At 36.7% G+C, this 23,697-nt stretch overlaps 3 protein-coding genes and 1 long non-coding RNA gene across 4 annotated transcripts; 1 reads left to right on the forward strand and 3 right to left on the reverse strand.

Moving 5' to 3' along the window:
- Window positions 1-2,241: 2,241 nt before the first annotated feature.
- LOC147289587 (NAC domain-containing protein 7-like) lies at window positions 2,242-4,745 on the forward strand. The gene is made up of 4 exons (XM_086235371.1): window positions 2,242-2,321; window positions 3,469-3,659; window positions 3,771-4,042; window positions 4,161-4,745. The coding sequence occupies exons 2-4, from the start codon at window positions 3,500-3,502 to the stop codon at window positions 4,743-4,745; spliced, it is 1,017 nt and encodes a 338-aa protein (XP_086091497.1). The 5' UTR covers window positions 2,242-2,321; window positions 3,469-3,499.
- A 3,000-nt stretch (window positions 4,746-7,745) lies between these two features.
- On the reverse strand, window positions 7,746-11,763 carry SKS2 (SKU5 similar 2). The gene is made up of 9 exons (XM_086235666.1): window positions 11,454-11,763; window positions 10,817-10,926; window positions 10,463-10,733; window positions 10,237-10,375; window positions 9,331-9,697; window positions 8,690-9,055; window positions 8,527-8,605; window positions 8,210-8,409; window positions 7,746-8,061 (listed from the first exon to the last, which is right to left on the reverse strand). The coding sequence occupies exons 1-9, from the start codon at window positions 11,601-11,603 to the stop codon at window positions 7,962-7,964; spliced, it is 1,782 nt and encodes a 593-aa protein (XP_086091792.1). The 5' UTR covers window positions 11,604-11,763; the 3' UTR covers window positions 7,746-7,961.
- A 4,264-nt stretch (window positions 11,764-16,027) lies between these two features.
- Window positions 16,028-20,257, reverse strand: LOC147289589 (acid beta-fructofuranosidase 1, vacuolar-like). Its single transcript, XM_086236302.1, has 7 exons — window positions 19,618-20,257; window positions 19,272-19,280; window positions 17,438-18,294; window positions 17,178-17,339; window positions 16,832-17,055; window positions 16,650-16,737; window positions 16,028-16,510 (listed from the first exon to the last, which is right to left on the reverse strand). The coding sequence occupies exons 1-7, from the start codon at window positions 19,973-19,975 to the stop codon at window positions 16,310-16,312; spliced, it is 1,899 nt and encodes a 632-aa protein (XP_086092428.1). The 5' UTR covers window positions 19,976-20,257; the 3' UTR covers window positions 16,028-16,309.
- Window positions 20,258-20,478: 221 nt separating this feature from the next.
- Window positions 20,479-21,193, reverse strand: LOC147289590 (uncharacterized). Its single transcript, XR_015121536.1, has 3 exons — window positions 21,093-21,193; window positions 20,839-20,901; window positions 20,479-20,720 (listed from the first exon to the last, which is right to left on the reverse strand). It is a non-coding gene; the product is annotated as an uncharacterized LOC147289590 (long non-coding RNA).
- Window positions 21,194-23,697: the final 2,504 nt, after the last annotated feature.

The following is a 23,697-nucleotide window of genomic DNA, read 5'->3' on the forward strand; positions in this document are numbered from 1 at the left end:
GGCTCAGCCAGTCAGTCGGCTCATAAGCAGTGAAGCCATTTGGAGGGCTGTCTCTTTCTCAAGAAAATTATTGTAGGTAACTATAACACTACGTGTTATAATGACGTAATATTATTAATTTATTTAAATTATAACATGTATATAATGATTAATTTTTCAAATTTTCAAATTTAGAAAAAACTCTAAACTAAAAAAAATCTTTAAATTTATACACGTATTATAATTTAAGTGAATTAATAATAACACGAAATTATATCACTATTACATAGTGTTATGACATGAAAGCGGTGTTATATTCACATACAACAACTTTTCCTCTTTTGGATGTTAAACGTCGGTTACTGGGTCCTTCTTGCGAACCACTCGTGCGAAGCTAACTAACATGCCCCGTCACGAAGAATAAAGACTATAATTAATGGAGAGATGCCACGACTGCGGTCCATCCATTCTCGGTGGACGTTGAAGCATGGGATCACCAAATTATAAACATTTGAGAGCAGTACGGAACGGGGGGCGTACGTGAAAAGTTTCCATGAGCTAGCTAGCTGTTAGAACGGGGCTTGAGCTCCGTAACGGGTCGACTCAGCTGAAGGACGACGTATATATATAAAAACCGCGTATCATGATGACCATGGAAGCGTATAGGTGACGAGCAAAGCTGGTGATGCCTCATTCAAATATGTTATAGGATTCGATTCAGTGGGGGTGGCAGCAGGTAATTTCTAGTATTGGAGTAACTGGACCGATTATTATTACTATTATTTTATGTTGTGGGATATGAGACATTGCTAACTTCACCATCAATTACATAAATTTTTCGTTGAGCTAATTAAGGTGATATCAGCCGCCAACAAATACATGTTCTAGAAATGAATTAATTCATGCCCCGTCACGAGTGCACTTTGCAAGCTAATCTGTAATGAAACAATGTTTGTTGGGTTCTTAATTAGTACAATTTTGGATAATAATTATGAAAACATAATGGTTTTGATCGAGTACCATATCTACCGGACCAAATGAATAGTTTCTTCCAAAAAATTAACTGTAACTTCTACTTTAATTATGGGAGTAATAATAGAACTGAACAACCTGCTTACACCATATTAACCGAAATAAACAGTAAATACTGACATCACAATTAACTCATAACTCGCAAACCATTAGGCAATGGCACTGATCACGAACCACGTGGCGTTGCCCCATGAACTGTGATGGAAGATGGATGAAGCCGTGGGTGAGTTGAAGAAGCGAGCTATAGCTAGAGGGACATGATGATGATGGTAAATTTATTGCAGTTAAGATGAGATGAAGGGCATGGTGGAAATTGTAGGGACTAGGAATGGAGTTGAGGGGAGAGGATAGGGCCAGCATGCCACATTTGTTTAGCTTTATAACTTTTTGGCTGCAGGTTGCTGTTTCATTACGTCACCAACATATCCCAGCTGATATTTTTTTTTTTAGTTTTATTTTGGGGTTGATCGGAGGCCTGGCTTTTAAATGAAATGGATGACCGGTGTGTGCAGAATTGTTTGCTAGGTAGCTAGGTCTGACTCCACCTTTTGCTTTCGTCTGTCTTTCTGTGTCACTGTGGCAGAGACCTGTGAAATAGTGAATGAATTGGGTCTCAATCAGTTGCGGGTGGAGGTGGCACCGTGGCAGTAGACGGTGCTTTCCTTCCTCTGTTTGAGCCAATTTTGCGCCACCTTTTTTCCCGCCTAAATCTTTCCCACCAATCTAGCTTACTCCGATAATGATCGAAAGACAATGAGAGCTTAAAGACATCAACAAGACGCTACTTGCTTCAGCTTTTTTTTTGGTTTTCCTAGATTTTTTTTTTCTTATTTTAAACCCTAAAACATTTGTTTGTTAGGATTAGGGACTTAGGGTACCTACTTTTGGTTCTTATTTAAACCTAGTTGGTCTCTATTCTTCCATTCGTTCAACTTTTCCATTCTTGGGATCCAATCCCGACAAGTCGACAGTTTCTGTTTCTGGAGGCTAGAAAGTAGAAATAAACAAGTAAGTGCGGGGGTTCAATTCCCGAGAGTAGAACTGAACCCGTGTTCGATCATAAATATATATTTCACTGTGCTACATCTTCTGTTTCTCTGTCTTCATTTGTTTCCTTGTCTCATCTGTGAGACCTTCCTCTACACTTTGGACTGAACCTTTAGGAGCTAGCTAGCACACCATAACCAAACAACTACTCAAGTCGATCTCAGATATATACCACCAGTTTTCATACCATCAATCAACCAATTTTTCTGTGCTAGGGAGATTCACACACAAACCACCGGATCTGTGGGTTTGCTTAATCATCTGTGAGTTCTCTCTCTCTCTCTCTCTCTCTCTCTCTCTTCTCTGTATGATTTTGTGCTTCTTAATTTGTTAATCTTATAGTCTTAATGGGTTGAATAATATACTTTGTGGGTTATCTTTTAATTTTGATAGAGTATGGATCTTCAAAATTAGAGGGTGGGTTAGCTAGGTTAGGAGTTTGTTTTTCATCCACCATATCTCAAAATTTTCACTTTAGGTACGTACCTGATCTGGATTTATCATGACCTTGTAATCCTATTTATAGCGCCATTGATTACAAACATTAATTTTATGCGAAACCATTAGTTCTTATGTTTTTGGATAGGAATATATAAAGCATATTTCTTTTTTGTTTCTTTTAAAATAGAGAACATTAAGGCTATCTGAGAAGTACAAGTGGCATGATCTGATCATAATCACAGATCATTAATTTGTATTTTCATGTATTGCTAGCGATCAAATGGCAGATAGATATGGTGGTTAAGACATGATCATGATCATCACAAGCATAATCATCATACGGGAAAAAGTTTTCTTCATTTGCTATATATATTGTGAGATATGATCCCAAGAATCATATATTTTCTCCATTAAGCAATTAATATTTTCTATACTGATATATATATATATATATATATATAGAAGTGACAATGAATTCAGTCTTTTTTCTCCTTTCATTCAACTAATTGATCATTCACGATTTACTCAAAAAAAAAAAAAAAAAATTGAACATTCATGATTACATGAATGCCTCTTTTCATTATCACCTATTCACGATATTTTCCCACATTTATTAGGTCAAATAGTTTTTTGAATCATTAAACAATAGTTCAGTAATTCAGGAATTAAGTTTCAAAACCATCAAAAAATCTGTCCGCAGAAGCCACTTAAAATTTGTTTTACAAACCCCCAAAAAAAAAAACCAGTAGGGGAATTACATATTGAGTATATATTTACTCTTATCATATGTGAATCATTCATGTAATGTATGGTTGTCTTCGAAATGCCTCTTGTTCTTTTAAGAGCTTACTTAACAAGTTAAGCTAGAGACAAGGGCATATGATCGATGACGAAGTTATTAGCCAATTCATACTTGGTTGAATATTATTTCAGGATATGATCAGTGTGATTATGTTTATTGAATTTCAGGACCGAATTGAAGAGGAAGAAACTGGATAATATGAATGCTTTTTCACATGTTCCCCCTGGTTTTCGGTTCCATCCGACGGATGAAGAACTTGTTGATTACTACCTAAGGAAAAAGGTTACTTCCAGAAGGATTGATCTTGATGTTATCAAAGATGTGGACCTCTACAAAATTGAGCCCTGGGATCTTCAAGGTATATGATGAGTACTCAATCTAATTTATTTATCAAATTAATTAAGAATTTAATTGATTGGACAATTAGTAGTACGTACTAATATTAATATTATTGAATTTGAGCGTACAGAATTATGCAGAATAGGGACAGAAGAGCAAAATGAATGGTACTTTTTTAGCCATAAAGATAAGAAGTATCCGACTGGAACTCGAACAAATAGAGCCACCACAGCAGGGTTCTGGAAAGCCACGGGAAGAGACAAGGCAATCTATTCAAAGCATGACTTAATTGGCATGAGGAAGACCTTGGTCTTTTATAAAGGTCGAGCCCCAAATGGCCAAAAATCTGACTGGATTATGCATGAGTACCGCCTTGAATCCGACGAAAATGGAACCCCACAGGCAAGTACTTATTCATTCGAATATTACTATCAATCTCATATATACATTCTTTGCATTCCAATTACTTTGAATGGCAGAGAATGATGGTTGTGGAAATGAATATTGTACATGCATGCAGGAAGAAGGTTGGGTGGTGTGTAGGGTTTTCAAGAAGAAAATCGCAAGCATTAATCGAAGAATGAGTGAACACGAGTCGCCTTGTTGGTACGAAGACCAGGTGTCGTTTATGCCGGACTTGGATTCGCCACCAAACCACAACAACTCTAATTCCAATATTAATCTGGCATACCACCACCACCACCTTCCTTCTTATCCTTGCAAGAAGGAGCTAGACTTACCTTTCCAGGTTCCTCATAATGAGCATTTCTTCCAGCTCCCACTTCTAGAAACCCCAAAACTACTACTTCATCATCATCAATCTGGCAGCTCGAACTCCTCCATGGCAGCTGGTGCTTATAGCATAGACATTAACAACCAGGCTGATCATGCAGCTTGCACTTTGCAGTCGTCGTCGTCGTCCCATCATCACCAAAACGTTCATGCACTGTTGTATGCTAATAATAATAGCAATTGTTTTGATCAGCAGCAAGTACTGGTAGATGAAGATCAACTAACCGATTGGCGAGTGCTTGACAAGTTTGTGGCTTCACAACTCAGCCAGGACCATGATCATGCTTCAAAAGGAAATACCAGCTACTCGTGATATATCATATATATGGACAATTAAGCAAGACATTAAGTACTCTAATGGTAGCTGATCAACGACAACCACTAGTTGTCAAATGGGTCGATCCAACTGTGGATGTGGTCGACACCTTGAAATCAATTTATAGTACGTATATATATATATATATATTATATATATAGTAGTACTGATTAATTATGATCTCAGCATTCATGTACATAATAAAACTAAAACAATATAACTTAAACGTACTCTAATTAGACTCTCAACTCTGAAGCACGCTTCTATCTGTTTGAGTAGTAGTACGTAGTAGTAAGTTAATTGTTTCCACCAAACTAGTGATCGATCAGTTCATGATTTTTTATATATACTTGATCTTGTAAGATGGATATATAGTTAGCAGGTGGACTGTGGAGCCGATGATCTGTAACAAATGAAGTAATTGAAAAGTTAATTGTTCGGATGTCATGGCATGGCCGGCTTTGTTATGTGGCCTATGGCCTAACAGCCACGTATGCTGTTAATGGCCCGATTCAATCGACCAGGTGGTCGATTAATGTAGATATGTTTGTAATATTGTCAACTAAATGATTTAATATCATTAGAATAAAGAATTCGATTAATTCTATGTCATTCATTTAATATACACGTTTTTGCACAACTATAAACCATGCAAATGGAGCATTAAGCTCATAGTTGTGTGTGTGTTTTTTTTTTAAGAACAACAAAATTGAAAAGGCCGGTGAAGTTTGTTAAATATGAGTAAGTAATGCAATGCTTTAGAAAGTTTCCATGTTCAGAGTTGTTATAAAGCACAAATTAGATAACTTTCATCACACATAAGGTGGTACACTAGGACCCAAAACAATGGCAAGAAGAAAAAAGGTGCAGTAATTACTATATCTATATGATCATGATATATATCCGAGCTGATCGAGAATAAATGTATATATTACATATGATCGAATGCTTTTCTGTAAAGCTTGGAAAATGCAGATCATATACGTACATTTCATTCTTTTCAAAACGTAGAAGGCAAGTATGTAATTCAATCAGATTCAGCAACACCATCCATATAATATATATAGTTGGTACCACAGGAAGGTAGGTTTTAATTGCTGACATGACAGAATATATATGCTTAGATTCGATAAATTACTGGCACAGTAAAATTAACAACTATTTCTTATCAACTACCATGTAATTAATTAATCAGTAGGACAGATGTATAGAAGTAACCTAAGTTTAATTAAGGATTTGTTGTTTCATTTATTTTAATGAGCCATAATCGATTTATAGATATTAATTAAGTGTACCCATCATATGGGAATTAAGAAGCCTACAAAGACTTGCAATCTGAGTTTCTAGCCGACAGAGAGGCCCAAATATAAGGCTATTAGCAAACGATCGAAAATTACATGTCTATTAATTGCTGCATTTCCTTTCTCTTATTGGTACCACTAGGAGTTAAAAAGTACTGTTTCCAACTTGAAAACAAAACATGCGACCCACCCTAGAATCCTATATAGCTAGATCACTAGATATATCAACTGCACTTAACTGAACTTGGAACAATTAATTCTTGAAAAAAGAAATTAAAGAAAAAGAAAAGTTGAATCACTAACCTATTGCGACCCTTAATCATTATGAACCATCTGAATGGAAGCTAGCTAGTTGCAGTAGTGAGATATTGCAGTTGCAGTGAGGGGTACGGTGGTGAGCTAGCAGTGTGAGAAAGTGGCTGAAAGCATGCAGCAAAGCAGAGAAATATACCAATTGCTAATAGCTAGCTATTGGGATTGCTAATAGCTAGCTATTGGGATTCAAAGGGTATATAGATACCCTTTGAATTTTGCACAAACGGATTGCAGTGAAATTTGACAACATTTACTGATCATTATATGTTAAGTGGGTATGTAGATGACTATTTACTTGAGGCGCAGTCAAGGTTGAAAGTCCCTTTTAAGCAATGAAAGTTTTGCAGCGACATACTCATTAGGCATGTTCCACAGAGAGAGCCAGAGTCAGAGCCAGAGAGAGAGAGACAAGTAAATTAAGATGAGAAGGAATCCTAGCTAGGAAAGAAAATTAATTAATATTAGTTAAGAAGAAGAAGTCGGTGCTTCTTTCTGACCAACAGGAGAATGTTACCCATTTGCATGACATGAATAAACAGGTCAGTAATTAGAGACTAGATCACTGCATAATTAAAGTTTTATATATATTAATGAATTTGTCAAATTGTTGTTTGTGAAACAAGGAAGATATCATCATAATTCATAAATATATGCATAATTAAGCAAGGACACCCATAATCAGCATATTAAATACTAGTCCCATGTGACGGCTATCATGTTTTTCCGTTTAACCCACAAATTCAACCCTTTCTGATTTCGGTCCCCACCTATCTTTAAACATAATTTTCTTGTTCATACTATTATTACTAGTCCTTGATCATCATATTTCGGCTGCAATATGTATCAAAGATAATATATCGATCAGGAAAGAAACCGAAAATTCAAAACTGCAAATTTAGTGGGTTTTCCAAATTCTTAGACCAGCTATCAACAGCCTATTAGCTACGCAATAGAATCTTTTAGCCCCCAGAAAGAAAAAAAAAAAAAAAAAAAGATTTTTTTTATTTGCTATCAACAAATATGATGGAATTGTGAGACTTCCAGCCTGGCCCAACATTGAATTGGCATCTTTGCTTTAGTTCTCAACTAAGATCTAAGACTATGGATTATAGTTTGAGGCAAACCATATTAGAGGAAATTGTCATTATTGTTCCACTGGGTCCATACGCCCAAAGCCTTCATGAAACTCTGGGCCGGTCATAATTAACGTTTTTTAAGGAAGTCAAACATTAACTCATCTTATTCTCATAATCATTAAAAACACAAAAACATATATAAAGCATCAGTAAAAAGAAGTCAAATGGTATTGAGAATATGGATTAACATCACGAGTACACATAATTTTAAGAGGTAAGACGCACAAAGAATGATGAATCCCAAATGACCTAAATTACAAGGTATGGTATGGGGTATTGCCAGAAACTTAAAAATTGAAGCAAATGTCACCAACACCAACCAACAACAAAAATGTACTGCCATGACTCCATTTGCACACCTACACTAAAATGTGTATTTGCAACCCCCAACAATTAAGCAGGAAAAGGCTGCCACTGGTTTTGAAATCATAGAACTTCTCATCAATCACCAAAAAACTTCATCATCTAAAACTACACACCAAAATAAAGAATGCCATCAGCAGGGAGAACAACTTGAAATTTTCCCTGGAAATTGATGCTGCAGAAGAGTGCTTCTGATCCCTGAAGATACCAAAAAACACAAAGGTGATATTAGATTTTTCACACATATATATATATATATAGAGAGAGAGAGAGAGAGAGAGAGAGAGAGAGAGAGAGAGAGAGAGAGAGAGAGAGAGAGAGAGAGAATGTGATTTGTTATGCATACTTTTGCAAGTTCTGTAGAGCACCACAATACAGAACATTATCGGGAGCCTTAAACTCTGTTTCACCATTCTCCTCAGGATTGACAATTCTCAAATATGTCTCTTGGCCCAGATACCATCTATCAAGGTTTTGTGCTCTAAGATTCCATGTTCCAGTATTGTCAAGTGAGACCAGCACCGCTGTCCATGCCCCAGGGAAAACCTGAACCATCGAAAAGCAGAAAGAACTCAATGCAAGACATAAAATAAGCCTTCCAAAGTTATACCTAAAACATGCAAAGCTTGAACAATAAGCAGATGCTCCAATAAGAAAACAAACCTGTGCAGTGCAGCGAGAGATTGCATCCCACCTATTATAGCTATTTTTATTGTCTTCTGTCCACTCACCATAACCCATCCTACATACAATAAATCAATTTCTCAAAACACCTATCATTTAAAAGCGGATGATAAAAAGCAATATAAAATAAAATAAAACTTACCCAACCACAAAAAAGGAATACCCATCCAAATGAAAACTCTGCACTGTGGTGTCATTATTCTGGAAAATGATTTCAATAAAACCCTTGTATGTGGCATTAATAGCAGATATGTCTTTTCGGGGTGCTCTATTAAGTGGCTTATTGGGGAAATCAAGCTTATAAGCTCCTCTAACGTTATGCTGATCAGCAAGCCTGATTGGAGTATCAGGATTGACAAATGAGATTCCATTTAGTGTAGCTCGCAGTTTTCCATTGATTGTCTGTGGTGGCACACTCTTTAGCACATAAGTATCAGTGATGTTAATATTACCGTAGTGAAATGATCCCTGAGGATTAGGGCGAGCTCCACTTGCAGATCCATTTTGCCTGACAATACGGAAAACAAGAATTAAGAGAAATGAACTAGTAACAACTAACTCTGAGAGCATACCTAAAATTGAACAGAAATGAGAAGAATTAAGGGGAAGGGGCAGGGGAACTTGAAGTGGAAACCCATTATAAGCATGCACCAAAATGAACTAAATAGATTCTGTAAATTTAAGGCAAGAAAACTGTTATACTTTATTCAAGATTAGAAATGATGACTCCTGCTGAGCAAGAAAATAAACCTCTTGAATGAAAATAAATTAACAAAAGAAAACCTGATGCTCAATGCCTGGTTCAGCGACCATGTTTTGTCAAAAACATCATTGGGAGGATCGGGGAGAGGGCCGCTTGCTGGGCCTTTAGAGTTGGAATAGTGTAAGACGGCAACACCTGTAACCCTTTGCCAAAGTGATTCATTCACGAACCTTGCACTTGCCACAATGTAGTAATCACTACTAGCATTTTGATCCATGGTAACAAGAAAAGAATATGACTGTCCAACATGAATATCGAAGTTCGTATAGTTCTGTTGCATTGTATAATGTCCCTCTGTTTCAGCTAGAAGCAGATTGTGACTCTGAATTCTAAAGTTCAAACTTGTTGAAACACCAACATTGTGCACACGAAGTCGATAAGTTTTTCCTGCAAAATATAGTGTAGTTCAAACAATTTCCCAAGCAACATATACCACAGATAGAATAATATTGCATCACATATGGCAGCTAGCCTAGCAGCAGAGACTAAATTGGATATTACCCTACAACTGACAGATGTGGAAGAACAGGGAGGGCTACCCTTTTGAGTCCTAACACGTTCTGAAGACTAGGCAATTTTAAGTCAATATAAGTGATATTTAGAGGGGAAGCAATCTGCTTCAAAATCCTTGGGGCTTTGGGAAGTGGGAATCAAATTAAATGAAATTATTAAATTTCATGAGCACAAATATTGGACAAGTAATTGCATATGAAACTGATATTAAAATGGACTAATCAGCAAATAATCATAAAATTAAAACAGTGATGATATTAAGAGGAAACAAAACTATAACAAAACCCAAATAAAACATTTCATATACTCAAATGCTCAGAGAGCAGATAATCAGTGAAAACAAAGTAAACATTATAATGGGGTATTCGGGAGGGGTGTAAATAGTGCAAAAAAAAAATGCCCGAGAAATATACCTGGCTCAACATTGACGGTTTCATACTGAATCCCATCAGGTACTAGGGTGTTGTTGTATCGATACGGCCCCTTCCCATTGATGAGAACTCCATCTGGCATCCCGAGGTCTTTTCCAGCATCAAGAGCAGTTCTCAATGCCTACAACACAAGACAGAGGAGTTGTCATTTCTGCACTTGCACCTTCATTGTTCAGGCGAAAATATTAGCACAATGACAAATACTAACCGTATGGTTTTGTGTATACCAGTCACCAATCATTATGGCAATATCCCCATCAGGCTGATTAAAGGGAATTGCGATAATGTCCCTGTTATTAATATGAAAAGAACCAAACCCCCCTGATGCTCTCTGAAAATGAAGAGATGGAAAGTAGAAGAAGCTCCCGATCTGATCCTTAACTTGAAACTGATAAGTCCAATTCCATGATGGAGGGATTGGACAATTTGTGCCAAGAACACCATCCTGCCACGAATTACGCCGCATTTGGATCCCAGACCTGCCACAGACATTCACTCAAACATCTTAAAAAATGATTCATTCTTGAAATCAAAGGGTTTCAGATGTTGTGCTGGAGCTTACCAAGTCATTAGGAAGCTTTCATCCAATTCATTATGTACATTAATAACAACATTGTTATTTGTAGTAGCATTGATCGGGTCACCTGGAAACTTCCCATTAACTGCTATAACCTGCAGTCAAAAATTCCATTGTAAACAAGTAATGCAAATCATATTGCAATCTACTTCAAAATGAATCAAACTCCAAACAGACAGAGAGAAAAAAAAAAAAACTAAAACTAAAACCCTTGTCTAAAAGGGTTTAGAGCATCAAATTTCGATATCAGGACCAAATATACATGAATATGTACGGCAAATTAAATCGAATATGTTGAAAGACACTAAACCCACATGAAATTTATCGCTAAATGGTCAAACTCCAATCTGTTTCACTGACACTAAAACCCTCATCACTTCCCATAAAAAAAATTTAAAAAAAAAAAAGAAAAAAAGAAGAACCTCATCACTTAAAAGCGCACAACGTAAACCATAGATTTACTAAAAAAAATGCATAGAAGTTCAAAACCCATTAAGAAAAAGGGTTGACGATGGCAATTCCAACAGATCCAAACCCAGAAATGAAAACCAAAAGCGCGTGGGTTTATCACAGGGCAGTAAAAACAAAGTAAACCAAATGAAAAGAGAGCGGTTTTGAGAACCCGTTGAGGTACTCCAAGTGGGGAGGCAGTGATGTAAGAGACGCGGAAGTCGTAGAAGACATAGGGGTCTGCAGCGAAGCAGAGAGTTGAAAGCAGAGCAATGTGGGTCAACGAAAACAGAGTGAACAGGGAGAGGCCAGAAAGAGCCATGAGTATCAGTCTGTGTGATTATGTATGTAATCTCTGTGAAGTAAAGACGATTTTCTGAGATTTGGTGAACTTCTTTTACATTATCAAAGAAAGAGAGAGAGATCAACAATGGAGATTGAGTGTGAAAAGAAGAGAAGAAGTTGTTTAGTGTGTAAGCAGAGAAGGGAGAGAAGGCTATGAGTCACGCACACTACGAAGCTGCAACCACTCCGTTTCTCGAAAATTTTGGCTTAACGCCCATATATTTAGGGGTGACTGCCTCAACCGGTTGAATATCACTCCCTATTTATTTATGAATTCATTTTTATTCCATTCTAATAAAAAAAATTGAATTTTTTTTTCTCTCTCATTATCGGAAATAAATCAGAATCTTATTCTTCCTTAGATCTTGCTCACACACTTGACTCAAAAATATAAAAAAATTTAATGTGCCTTTTACCTTAAACCTTTTTACCAACTACATAGAGTTGCGAGATTATTCTCGTTATATAACAAATAAAAATTTATTAAAACAAACTATCATCATCAATAAAAGACGATCAAATTTAAATAAATAGAATTATACATAATTGTGTTTTTTCTTATTACATTTTAAAATACAAATTATGTCCTTAAAGGACATATTGACCTTACGTTACAAACTAATCCAACAGAAAAATAAAGATTTTATTTGTTGGACTAGATACGCTTACCTGAAGCTAATTCATCTGCTGATTTTTTACTATGTATAAATTTTCAAATAAAAATATTAAGCATAAAAGAAATTTAAAAATTTATTATGTCTGATTTACCGGTTGCTGCCGGTGACAGGCTGTGAGGGTTTAAGGAGGCGAGAATCATAAGAGTTGACAGCGAAGGGTTGCTGAGTTGGCCCACTAACCCCCAAAACGCACAAGTTTCGGCGCCTCGCCCTCGCTCACAGTGAGGACTGAGGATTTTCTTTCCCTCTTTCCTAACGTTCTCATTTTCTGAAAAAGCAACCACATGCACAGCCCCAGGTCCCACCCAAACTGGGACACACCATGCTGACTCTTATTTTACACTATTTAATTTACATTTTTTAAATCTTTATTTTCCTTTTTCTTAGCTATGTATACGTTGTGCATGTCCACACTGGAAAGTGGTAACACTACACGGTTTACTGATTCCACAGCTGTTTTCTCTTCATATTTCAGAATTTTCTAGAAAAAGGCAAAAATTAGATAATTTAGTCAGCATATTTTTAGGGTTCACTAATTGATGAGTTGGCATAATCTATCTATCAATACCATACGACAACTTATTATTATTCGTAGTATACCATTTTGTCTGTAGCGTGACATTAATGGATTGTCACATAAGCAAGCTATCTTTCTTTATAATATTTACCAAATTTTGTAAATCTCCATGTACATCTACTTGCTTGTATCATTATATATTCTCTAATAATCAACCAACTATAAATGGAATCAACTGGTTTTGGACCATACACTAAAATTCACATGTATCCACTGAAGATTAATTTCCTTATTTGTGGGCTGAAAATTTACTTTCCTAAGTTAATAAAAAAAATTACCCTATACATATTCATTGACCTTTTTTTTTTATATACGATATGCATTGCTCATATTAATGGTTTTATTGACATATACAAATCGAGCATTAATGTGCTCAAACCTGTTCTCCACTTCACATTTGTATCATCTAGATTTCATACTTGATAAATTATTGGTATACTTATTGGACAATGATATAGGTTTGTGGAGTTTTCGTGAGATTGAAGATTCTTTGGCAGCATGTGCAATATAATCCAAGATTGATACGGGCGGCTTGTACCATGCACAATTCCCTTCTACCCTTTTTTCTTTTTTCTTTTTTATTAATTTAATCTCATTCTATATATACCCTCCATATACTGGAAGAATTTGTCAACAGGCCTAAGAGTAACTAGGAGAATTAGTCTTAATAATAGCATTGAGGATTAAAGTGGATCGAAGTGGGCAAATAAGGGGAGAGCAAATTTGCTATAGTTTTATTTTATCCCACCAAATATAGGGATGAAGTTTTATTTTATCCTTAAATTAATAGAATTTTTTGGAAGAAAAATAAGTTTTTTAAATTATTTAATTATTTTCTCTTTTATGGTTAACTATAGTTACTATAAGACATATGACATGCATAGAGATGGGTGGTGATGCTCACTACCAAGTTAAGGTGGTGAGCAAATTTGTTCTCCAAATAAGGGTCTTAAGACAATAATAATTTCATGACATTTTCTGTAAGTTGTGATGTAATGGGTTGATAATGTGGTTCTTGTTGAGAAAGTGATGCCATTAATGTCTCTAATGCCATTAGTGTTTCCTTGAATGGAATTAGTTTTAGAAACCCCTCCAGGGATTCATTGTCTTATTAAACCTATGCATAGAAGATGTGCACAGAAAATATGCAGCACATAAACCTAATTGCTTGGGATACACTACAAGGAACCTTCTGACTCAAACATTTTTAAAATTAAGCGATTTAAATGGAGACTTATAGACTTATAGTGAAAAACTTGCGACATCACATTCATATATGATTTCAAGACAAGTTAATAAGAATTCAAGGCCCAACCTTCCAATAAGTCTCCATTAATTCCCTCACAAATTAAGAAAAAGAAAGAACAATTCTTATGTGCCATTCTTGGGAGGTCAAATGAAAAGGCTGACCCTATGACATCCTAGTATTTGCTTGAGATATAGAATATAAAGAATCAACAAACTTGTCTTTTCTATTGCTTTTTATATATTGGGGTTTGGCAGGAGTACTCAACTAAACTTGCACATGGGTTGTCAACCAAATTTGTGGCTTTTTTTACTTGTCAATTAACTGCCTATTTTTTTTATCTCTATGCTTGTGGATTGGCTTTAATTATAAATTTATAATCATTCAAAATGATTTTTTTTTTATCTAAATTTATTTGAATTCCTTTCTCCAATTGCAGGACTAGCTAGCATCACATTTGATTGTCCTCATTCTTATATCAACTTATATATATGATTGTATACACTTCAATTCATGTGTTTATTCGGGATGAAAATCATAAAACAAGAGTAAAAATAAATCTACAATAAAAGAACCAAGGCCTAAGAGAATATTAATAAAATATTTTCAACCCATGAATATTAATTAATATCTCAAATTATACACAAACAAAGAGAGAAATAATTAATCAATAAAGTTATGAGTCTCGATTATTTGAATAAAATTAAAATGCAGAACGGTAATAAAAAATTCAAAATTTTTAAACGACCTAATTTAACAACATTAAAAGAGACATGTAACGCATTTTGAAGAAACTGTCTCTCTCCATATGTGCGTGGTGTATTTTATATTCCACCTTTTTGAAGTATGGTATATTTATGATGATTGTACAACGCTTTCCAATTAACTAGTGTATGATATATTCTATATTATATTCCACCTCTTATATACATTTTTATGCTTCGAGATCCCATAAAACTTTTTAAGACTTTTTCTTTTTGGCAAATTGGCATATGATCGAAGCCGGTTGCTTGATTCAAACTCGTGGTAGGCTGGTAGCTAGTTTGATAGTAATTTCCAATTAAAATGTCCACCACCTTCCATGTGGACATTGAAATTCTACTCCAAGACAAAACTCTTGGTAGAAACAAGAATATTATTTTGTGGGTCAAACAGTAAAAATAAGAATATGGAACGAATAAAAAGAAATTAAAAGCTGTTACAGTTTACAGAAAAAGGAAATAACAAATAAAAAAATATTTTAAGAGCTTATGGATAAGACTGAAGTGACAACATAGCTAGAAGACACACTTTTGTATTCATAACCCAAATGGCTTCCATTCACAACCCCAAAAGGATAAATAATAATTTACAATTAGTGATCCATAAATTAAGCAGAAACTGGCTGCATCTTTCTTTTCCTTTTGGGCTAAGAAATTGGCTACATTGATGCAGCCAAAAAGATACAGTATCGATTCTATTGAATATAAAAGGTCAAATATGCTTTAGGATTTTAAATTTTTAAATAGGAGTTTTAAAAAACACCAAACGGTCGAATGCCAAGTCATGTAATATGTGAGGGATATAGTGATTTAAGAATAAAGTTGAATTAAAGTAAGGACCAGCACATGTGGTTCCTAAGCCCAAACAGAAACCCAAATGGCTCTACACAGAAATAGGCAAAGGCCCAATCTGACCATCATTTTACTCATGATCCTTCTATAGCCCAATTCAACAGGCAAAGGCCCAATCTGAGCCTCCAAATCATAGGGTCCAGCTGCTCCACCCCTTTGGTGAAACTAGGACATCAAACCCCAATTGGTGTCAAACAAAGTTGTGATTACAGTGGTTCTTCTTTACTGTTATCCTCCATTAGAAAGAAAAGGAATTCAAAAGGAAACTCATTAGAGCAATAGGCAAAATTTTCAATTTATCAATATTATTATTCTTTGAACCAAAAGGTCCAAAACCATCAATTATCACCGTAGGGCATGCCTAGCTAGCTACAAACTAAATGGCAACCCAAAGAACCAAAACCCAAAAATATTATTAAATAAAAATGCACATTTGTTGCCAGAATTCCTCTGCAGCCAAATGGTGAATGAATGGTAGCTGCTGCTAATGAAGGAGATTGTTGCAATAGATTGATTCCAGCACTGGCTTTGCATGCATTTGCTGCAAGAATTGATAGATGTCACTGATGATCAAATCTGGTCTAGTGGGAAAGGGTGAATGAATGCTGAATTGAGCTCCCAAATCTTGAGTGTAGCCTTCACATTCACTCCTGTGGCATTGTTGAACAAAAATAGCTTTGCTGCTCCATAAATTGCCACCGTTGGATAAATCCTTGATGTAATCACTGTCCTACCTCCTTGCCCAAAGCTTTCCACTATTGAATGATCAACCTGCACATTCAAAAATCAAAACCCACCTTATATATACATGTCTAAGAGCTAGGTAGCTACACTTTTCAACAACCGCTCTTGATTTTTCACCAATATTACAAAAGATCATAAAGCTTATAAGAAAAGCAGAGACTCTCACCAATACTCTTGCAGACAATTTTTCACCATCCAACACAGGAACTTCGCTTCCATAAACTTGTTTGAACACATCAGGAGCCTTGGATGACCTGCATGAACAACCAACATGTAAGAGTAAGACCAGTACACTTGACAAATTGACAAGTTTTTATGGGCAATCTTAACATTAATGAAGATCCAAACCTGGATTCGTCTGCACAGAAATAAGTTGTGACCTCCCCATCAGTGGAGTTGGCCAGGTTGAAATAGATTGGGGTTAGCTCAGAAAGAGTTTCATCTGCAATCACCAGAATGCCAAATGGTCCATATGTGCTCCTATCTACAGCACCATCACCACAGCCTACACTGTCATTCACTGTCTCCTCTGAGTCCAACGATTCTATTTCATACTCCACAAATATATCCAACTATATATAGACCACAAAAACAAATGTTAGTCATGAATAGAAAAATATGTTTGATTATACAAAAAAAGAATTGCATATGTGCCAATTATGTTCAAACATTACTAGACAGTAGACAAACAAACCTGTGTAGCTGTTCCTACATCCAGTTCCACTACAGTTCCGGGTTCAACCAAGACATCACTGAACTCGGTACTGTTCAATCTCAATGCCTCAATCTCTTCCACTGGCCATTGAAGCAAATTGGTTCCAGTTTTATTGTCAAACAACACACTCCTTGGAATAGTCTGCAATATATAAGGTCAAAAGTTAATGTGGTGTATTTGTTGTTAGACTATCAATCTAATTATCAGTTAAAATACGAATCATATCAAAATGATCATACCTGAACAGACGCCCAACCTTTCTCCAAGTCATCGGTTTCAGTATCGGTTTCATTAATCCAACCCCACAAAATCCTTCTCTCCTTGTTTTGGTCATAAAATGTCTTTGATGCATAGTATCTTCCATAGTCATACTTCAACCCAATACCCACATCCACAGCCGGGTTATCGGGTACCCATGTTTCATTCTCCACAAAATAAGTCCCTAGTGCATAGTGATCCACTTTAGTATCATCCAAACTAGCCTTTAACACATGCTTAACACTAGCATCATTCACGGATGTATCCAAACCCTTTGACCCGTTTATAGCAACCGGGTAAAAGTCCACACACTCCCACATACCCGTACCCGGAACCGCATGCAAGACCCCATCCCAGAGCTCATACTCTATAAAATCAGTTGTGCTGTATACAATTGAAATGCCAGTTTTGTTGACCTTTGACCCAATGGTGATTCGCCATTTACCATCAGGTCCAATCCACGCAGTGGTGGGGTCACGAAAATCTGTGGTCCCAATTCCGGGTGGGGGAGTCAAAACCGGGTTACCCGAGTACTTGACCCAATGGATGAGGAGGGGATCAGATAGGTTGGCAGGGTAGGCAAGGTTTTGGACCTGCACAGAATCATTGGTGCTCCCAGTGTACAACATTATGATCTGACCGTTAGGGAGGAGTGTGGCGGACCCGGTCCACACGCCATTGACATCGTACCATTGATCGGGGACCATCGCAAGGGGGAGGTAGAGCCAGTGAATCATGTCCGTTGATACTGCATGGCCCCACGTGATGTTGCCCCACACAGCAGAGTCCGGGTTGTACTGGTAGAACAGGTGATACCATCCCTTGTAAAACAATGGACCTACACAAAATAAAAAATGTTAATTATAAATATTATTTTTATTAAATATATTCATAAGATCCACCCAGAACAAAACGTGATCAAGATGGATGTGAGAAAAAATGTGGGTCCCCCATAAATAAAGAAATAAACACCTAACTCCGTCCGTCATCCATAATTTGAATGGTGGGTATAGGATATAGGTGGTAGCTGGGCACATGCCAAATTGTTTTAAGGAGCTGGAAATTACTGGACGAATCACATCTGTCTAAAATCACCATCACTAATAGTTGTGTGGGTCTATGCTTGCCACATGGCAAATTTGTATTGGATGATATATGTTTAAGGAGGGTACAAGTAGGACCCTGGGTATCCATGTCGTCATCTTATCATGTTGGACAGAGGCACTGCACTCTTGATTGGTCCACAACTCATGAGGCAATAGCTCTTTGTTTTTTTGGTTGAAAAAGCGATAGTCCTTTGCTGGGCCAACTAGGCAATCACTACTATGCTCTCAATGTAAGATAAATTCCAGCAGTGCCAATTTGTCCAATTATTTAGGGGCTTAATTGTATTTTTGAATTATAAATCCATACAATTTTTCTTAGCACAGAAATGCTAAAATTCAGTCAAATAAAAAATTATTTAATTAATGCATTATTATTTGTATTATTTCAATTTATGTGATGGAATGTATTTGCCTTTGGTTGATTTTTAAACAAACGACTCTTAAGAAGAGATCTAAAACTTAAATAATTTTGATTATTAAATTTCATGCTCTATAAGACTATAATAAGCAGGTGATCTTGAATTTATTTTTCATTTGTGAAGTATAAAACAAAATCCCATGACACATTAAGGACTAACATGACAAGATGGTTTACTTTTGTGATTAAGACTTAGATAATAAGGAAGGTGCAATTTAAATAACTTGATGGTAGACTCTTGTGTCAAACAGGGAAACAAAAAGAATAGGATGAGCGTTTTTGAGAACTTACCATCAGGATCTGAAGCAGAACGAACCAGATTCCCCCACCACCAAAGAAAGCAATGAAAGATGAGTAGATGACAATGAAATGGGATTAGTCCAGTCAAGGCACAGAAAAATAATGATATTTAAAAAAAAAAACAAAAAACAAAAAACAAAATCAAAGAATATGTATATTTGGATTGAAGTTGAATTTAGAAAGCTAATCATAGAAACAAATCTTACCTACCGCCACCGGTGGTGTTCGTCAAAATAAATTTAAAAAACAAAAAATGATTGCATGAATGAAATGGTGTAGTTGATTGATAATTAAGAGCATGTGCTGGAAAAGGAAAGCGAGCTTAATTTGTACCTACCATTCATCCAATTGTGTTGAGGTTGAAAATGGAAGGAAGTTCTTTGCCAAGAAAACATAGCATTTGTCCAATTATATGAAAGTGCTCCGTTGGAAAAAGATGGGTTCGACTTGGCTGAGACTCCTTGGGCCTTCCCTCTGGGCTCGCCTGAAAACGACGTAGCTTTGGAACTTGAAGCAGACGGATGATCTTGTTGTAACTGTTCTGGGCCTTGGTTGATGATTAATGCAACCAAGGACATGAGAAAAATGACAGAGGCAAGAATCACGGCAAAGCCCTTCAAGGGCCTCGCCGGAGCATCAACAAAGGAGGGGTGTCCCGGCAAGGGACTGTAGGAAGGGTCGCCGTGATCCGCCATCTTTGGGTACACTCTTGCAAATTAATTCAATGTGGTGGTGTTGAGAGAGACGAGTGTGGAGAGAAACGAAATGGGGTTTAAATAGAGAAAGAGAGAGAGAGAGAGAGAGTCAGAAACCCATGTAGGCTATAGATCTCACCAGGGGCTGCTTGTAGTATATGATGGGTATGGGTAAGTGTTATTGAGAAATGACCATGGAGTGTGGAGGTGGATTGGTTGTTGTCCAATTTAGTTGGGGGAGAGAGAGAGAGAGAGAGAGGAGGGGGGGAATTAATTTGAAGGTTAAGGTAGGGCTGGGCATCGGTCGGGTTGGGTCGGGTTAGAGCCCAACCCGTCAGCCGGGCCGATTATTCGGGCTGAGGAATAGACAACCCATTCTGCCCATTAAGTATGCGGGCTAGGCGGGTTCGGCTTAGGCGGGTTAGCGGGCTGGGTGGGTCGGTAGCGGCCCAGCCCATTTACGAATGTGATTGCCTTCTTCGTTCAACCACATGTATGTGAGAATAAATTGCCATGTTTATTATTATCAAGAGGGCTGACTTTCAAAGTTGGAAATATATAAGTTCTTCCCAGTCGCTAAGAAGACCTAATACTCCATGTACTGAAGGACTTAGAATAAACTGTGTTACTGTGTTAGGAGTACAGACAAGAATCAACATTATCAACTCAAAAGTACTTCATTGTATTTGAAGACGCAATCATAAAGCCGTCCTCCTAGAAACTGGGCAACCTCTGCATGCTTCACCTGTAATAAAGACGGGGAGAAGGAAACAGAAGTTGCACAAGATTAACATATGCAGAAAGGAATGCTCACCAACTTAACTAATCGTCACAATCAATAATAATTGTAGTAGAAACATTACCATTCCAATCTTAAGGGAATCACACTTAAATTGCGCATAAAGATTTGTCTCTATCCCACGACCCTGTGAAAAGCAATATAAATTATATAAAAACTATGGAGACTGTCATTTTAAATATTCAACAGAGTCTATAGATGTTCCCACTTTCAATTTTAATCTACACCTAACTTGGTCTTAGACATAAAGTAATCAGTTCAATTTTTTAAGTAAGAGCCAATGCTAGTAAGAATCCAAGAAAGGTTCCTGGTGTTTACCATCCCTTCCAAAATAACTAGGTCTGCGTCACTGGCCAGGTAGGCAAGCTCTTGTGACACGCATGTAAGATCAATAACCTGCAAGGAATTGAGAAGCCAAGAAGGCTAATGTTATACAATTGTAGCAATAGTGATAATCCTGTAGCAAACTCACATCAATTCAACATGTGACAAAAAAAATAACAACTTCCATTCCCTTACCAGCAAATCATTTCCAGAATTGGCAATGTACAGATTTGAAGTATCAACACCCTTGAGCTGCCCCTTTTTGTCCTTCAACTGGTAAATTTCCACTTATAATATATTTAACATATTCCAAGACTCCAACAGCATAAATTCAATTATTCAACATATTCCAAGACTCCAACAGCATAAATTCAACATATTCCAAGACTCCAAGTTTACTTTCATACTTTGTTTCAAACCAACAAAGTAAACAAACCCATACTACAAGTTTACAAATTATTAACGAAAACCAAATGAAGTTTACAAATATTACAATGATACAATCCACATGAATTAATGAATATAAGCTTCCAGCCTTGCAGAAGCTTCCAGCCTTGCAGATTGTCACTCCCAGAGACATTAAGAGCATTTTCATGTACTAGCAGATGTTGAAGGAGATGACAATGATGCTCCAGATACCAAGAACTCTGCAAACCACAAAAAACAGCAAAGTATGCATATAAAAAATCAAAAAAAATCAAGGAATAAACTGGAATATCATAATAATTACCTTGCTCCACAGCTTCACAAAACTCTAACTCCGAAATGGTTGGTTCATTGAATGGACAAATAGGTGTCGACCTCAACCAATCTTGGGAGCATATTAGCGCTTCAACCATCTTGGGAGTTAGTGAGCTCCTATATGGATCAATGACACGGCCTCCAGTGCTAAAGCATGACTCGGATGCCACACTTGAAACCGGAATGGCGAAGACATCTTTAGCAAGTGCACCTAAGATTGGGTACTTACTAACCCCATTGACTCTCCACCAATTCAGCACATCAAAGTTCCTTACATCCATTGACTCACATGCATCTAACAAGTACCTATCCATCTCATTTTTAATCACACATGAGGATGCCTCTGCTCGCATGGCACGTAAACCTTGCATCAAATCATCTTCACCATCACCCCCCACCCCACCAATCTCACTATCTTGTGCAGAATGAACAGATTGAGTGGAAGCACTAGTGCTGCCAGATTGGGAAGCCACATCAAATAGGCCATTATACTCATGAAATAGGGATGCCAAAACATTTTTAACCACATTTGTAAGCTCATTGGCCTTACCTAGCTCATATACTTTCTTAAAACAGAAATTCAAACCCTCTAGTTTCATCCTAGGGTCAAGAACATATGCAACCAACAACAATTTGTTCATGCTCTCAATTGAACCAAAGTATTTGTCATACTTAAGTTTCATGTTTTGTGCCATTTTCCCTAAGAGGGGATCTTGTTTTGAACACAAATCAGTCAACATTAATTGCAAAGAACATAGATCAAAAAAGGTTGTGTTTGATGTTACATAATGGGAGGCACTTAGCTTCAAAGTCATATCATAAAACTTCTTCAAAAATGTCAGAAAAATTCTAGCATTCTCCCAATCATCCTCACTAGGTGGACCAACCCTATGAGCAACCTCACTAAAGTATTCTTTATAAGCCCTATCATCCTCTAACATCCTTTGGAAGACCTTTTTGAACTTGACAGCTGCTTGTAACATCATAAACGTGGAGTTCCATCTAGTTTGAACATCCAACACCAACAAACCTTTGCTATCTATCCTCACAAGTACTACAACCTTCTTAAATTCAGCTAGTCTTTGAGGGGAAGATCTAACATATCTAACTGCATTCCTAATGCTTTCAACAGAGTTGTGCATCTCCTTCAACCCATCACAAACAATCAAATTAAGTATATGGGCCGTGCACCTAAGGTGTAAAAATTGCCCCTCCATGATCAGACCATTGTCCCAATCCCTAAGTTTTCTTCTCACATAGCTAATAGCAACCTCATTAGCAGATGCATTGTCAACTGTTATTGTGAACAGTTTTCCAATACCCCATTCACCTAAACATTTTTCAATGAGTTTCCCTATTGTATCTCCCTTATGATTAGAGATATTTGCAAAGTTCAAGATTCTTCTATGGGGAACCCAATCAGCATCAATGAAATGGGCAGTAAGCACCATATAATTGATATTTTGCACTGATGTCCATGTATCAGTGGTAAGGCAAACCCTTTGACCACTTAAAAGCTTCATCAATTCAGCTTTTTTATCATTAAAAAGCTGAAGGACATCCCTACCAATTGTTCTCCTAGAAGGAAGGTCAAACTTAGGACAAGCAACCCTACAAAACTCAACAAACCCCTCTGCCTCCACAAATCTGAATGGCAACTCATCAATGATTATCATCCTAGTCAATGCCCTCCTACATGCCTCTTTATCAAAACCCACAGCCAGTAACTGATTGCTACTCGATGACTCACTTGCACTCCTTTGAAAAGTTAAAATCTTCTGTTTTTTTTGCTCTAATCTTAAAGGGTACTTTTTGCATTTATTTTCTATGTGATCTTTAAGAGAAGAAGTACCCACAT

This window comes from Dryas octopetala, chromosome 3 (assembly GCF_963921425.1).
Source record: "Dryas octopetala chromosome 3, drDryOcto1.1, whole genome shotgun sequence".
Classification (NCBI taxonomy): Eukaryota; Viridiplantae; Streptophyta; class Magnoliopsida; order Rosales; family Rosaceae; genus Dryas; species Dryas octopetala.

What these genes read in the sequence shown, in the direction of transcription:
- SKS2 (XM_086235666.1), bottom strand. Translation starts at nt 11,603, where the DNA reads ATGGCTCTTTCTGGCCTCTCCCTGTTCACTCTGTTTTCGTTGACCCAC. An exon ending in AACCAGGCATTGAGCATCAG is followed by an intron (nt 9,056 to 9,330) that starts GTTTTCTTTTGT and finishes CCGTATTGTCAG; the next exon opens with GCAAAATGGATCTGCAAGTG. An exon ending in TCTCTCGCTGCACTGCACAG is followed by an intron (nt 8,410 to 8,526) that starts GTTTGTTTTCTT and finishes TCGATGGTTCAG; the next exon opens with GTTTTCCCTGGGGCATGGAC.
- LOC147289587 (XM_086235371.1), top strand. Translation starts at nt 3,500, where the DNA reads ATGAATGCTTTTTCACATGTTCCCCCTGGTTTTCGGTTCCATCCGACG. An exon ending in TGAGCCCTGGGATCTTCAAG is followed by an intron (nt 3,660 to 3,770) that starts GTATATGATGAG and finishes TTGAGCGTACAG; the next exon opens with AATTATGCAGAATAGGGACA. An exon ending in ACGAAAATGGAACCCCACAG is followed by an intron (nt 4,043 to 4,160) that starts GCAAGTACTTAT and finishes ACATGCATGCAG; the next exon opens with GAAGAAGGTTGGGTGGTGTG.
- LOC147289589 (XM_086236302.1), bottom strand. Translation starts at nt 19,975, where the DNA reads ATGGCGGATCACGGCGACCCTTCCTACAGTCCCTTGCCGGGACACCCC. An exon ending in ATGTAGGAACAGCTACACAG is followed by an intron (nt 17,056 to 17,177) that starts GTTTGTTTGTCT and finishes GTCTATATATAG; the next exon opens with TTGGATATATTTGTGGAGTA. An exon ending in AATTGTCTGCAAGAGTATTG is followed by an intron (nt 16,511 to 16,649) that starts GTGAGAGTCTCT and finishes TTGAATGTGCAG; the next exon opens with GTTGATCATTCAATAGTGGA.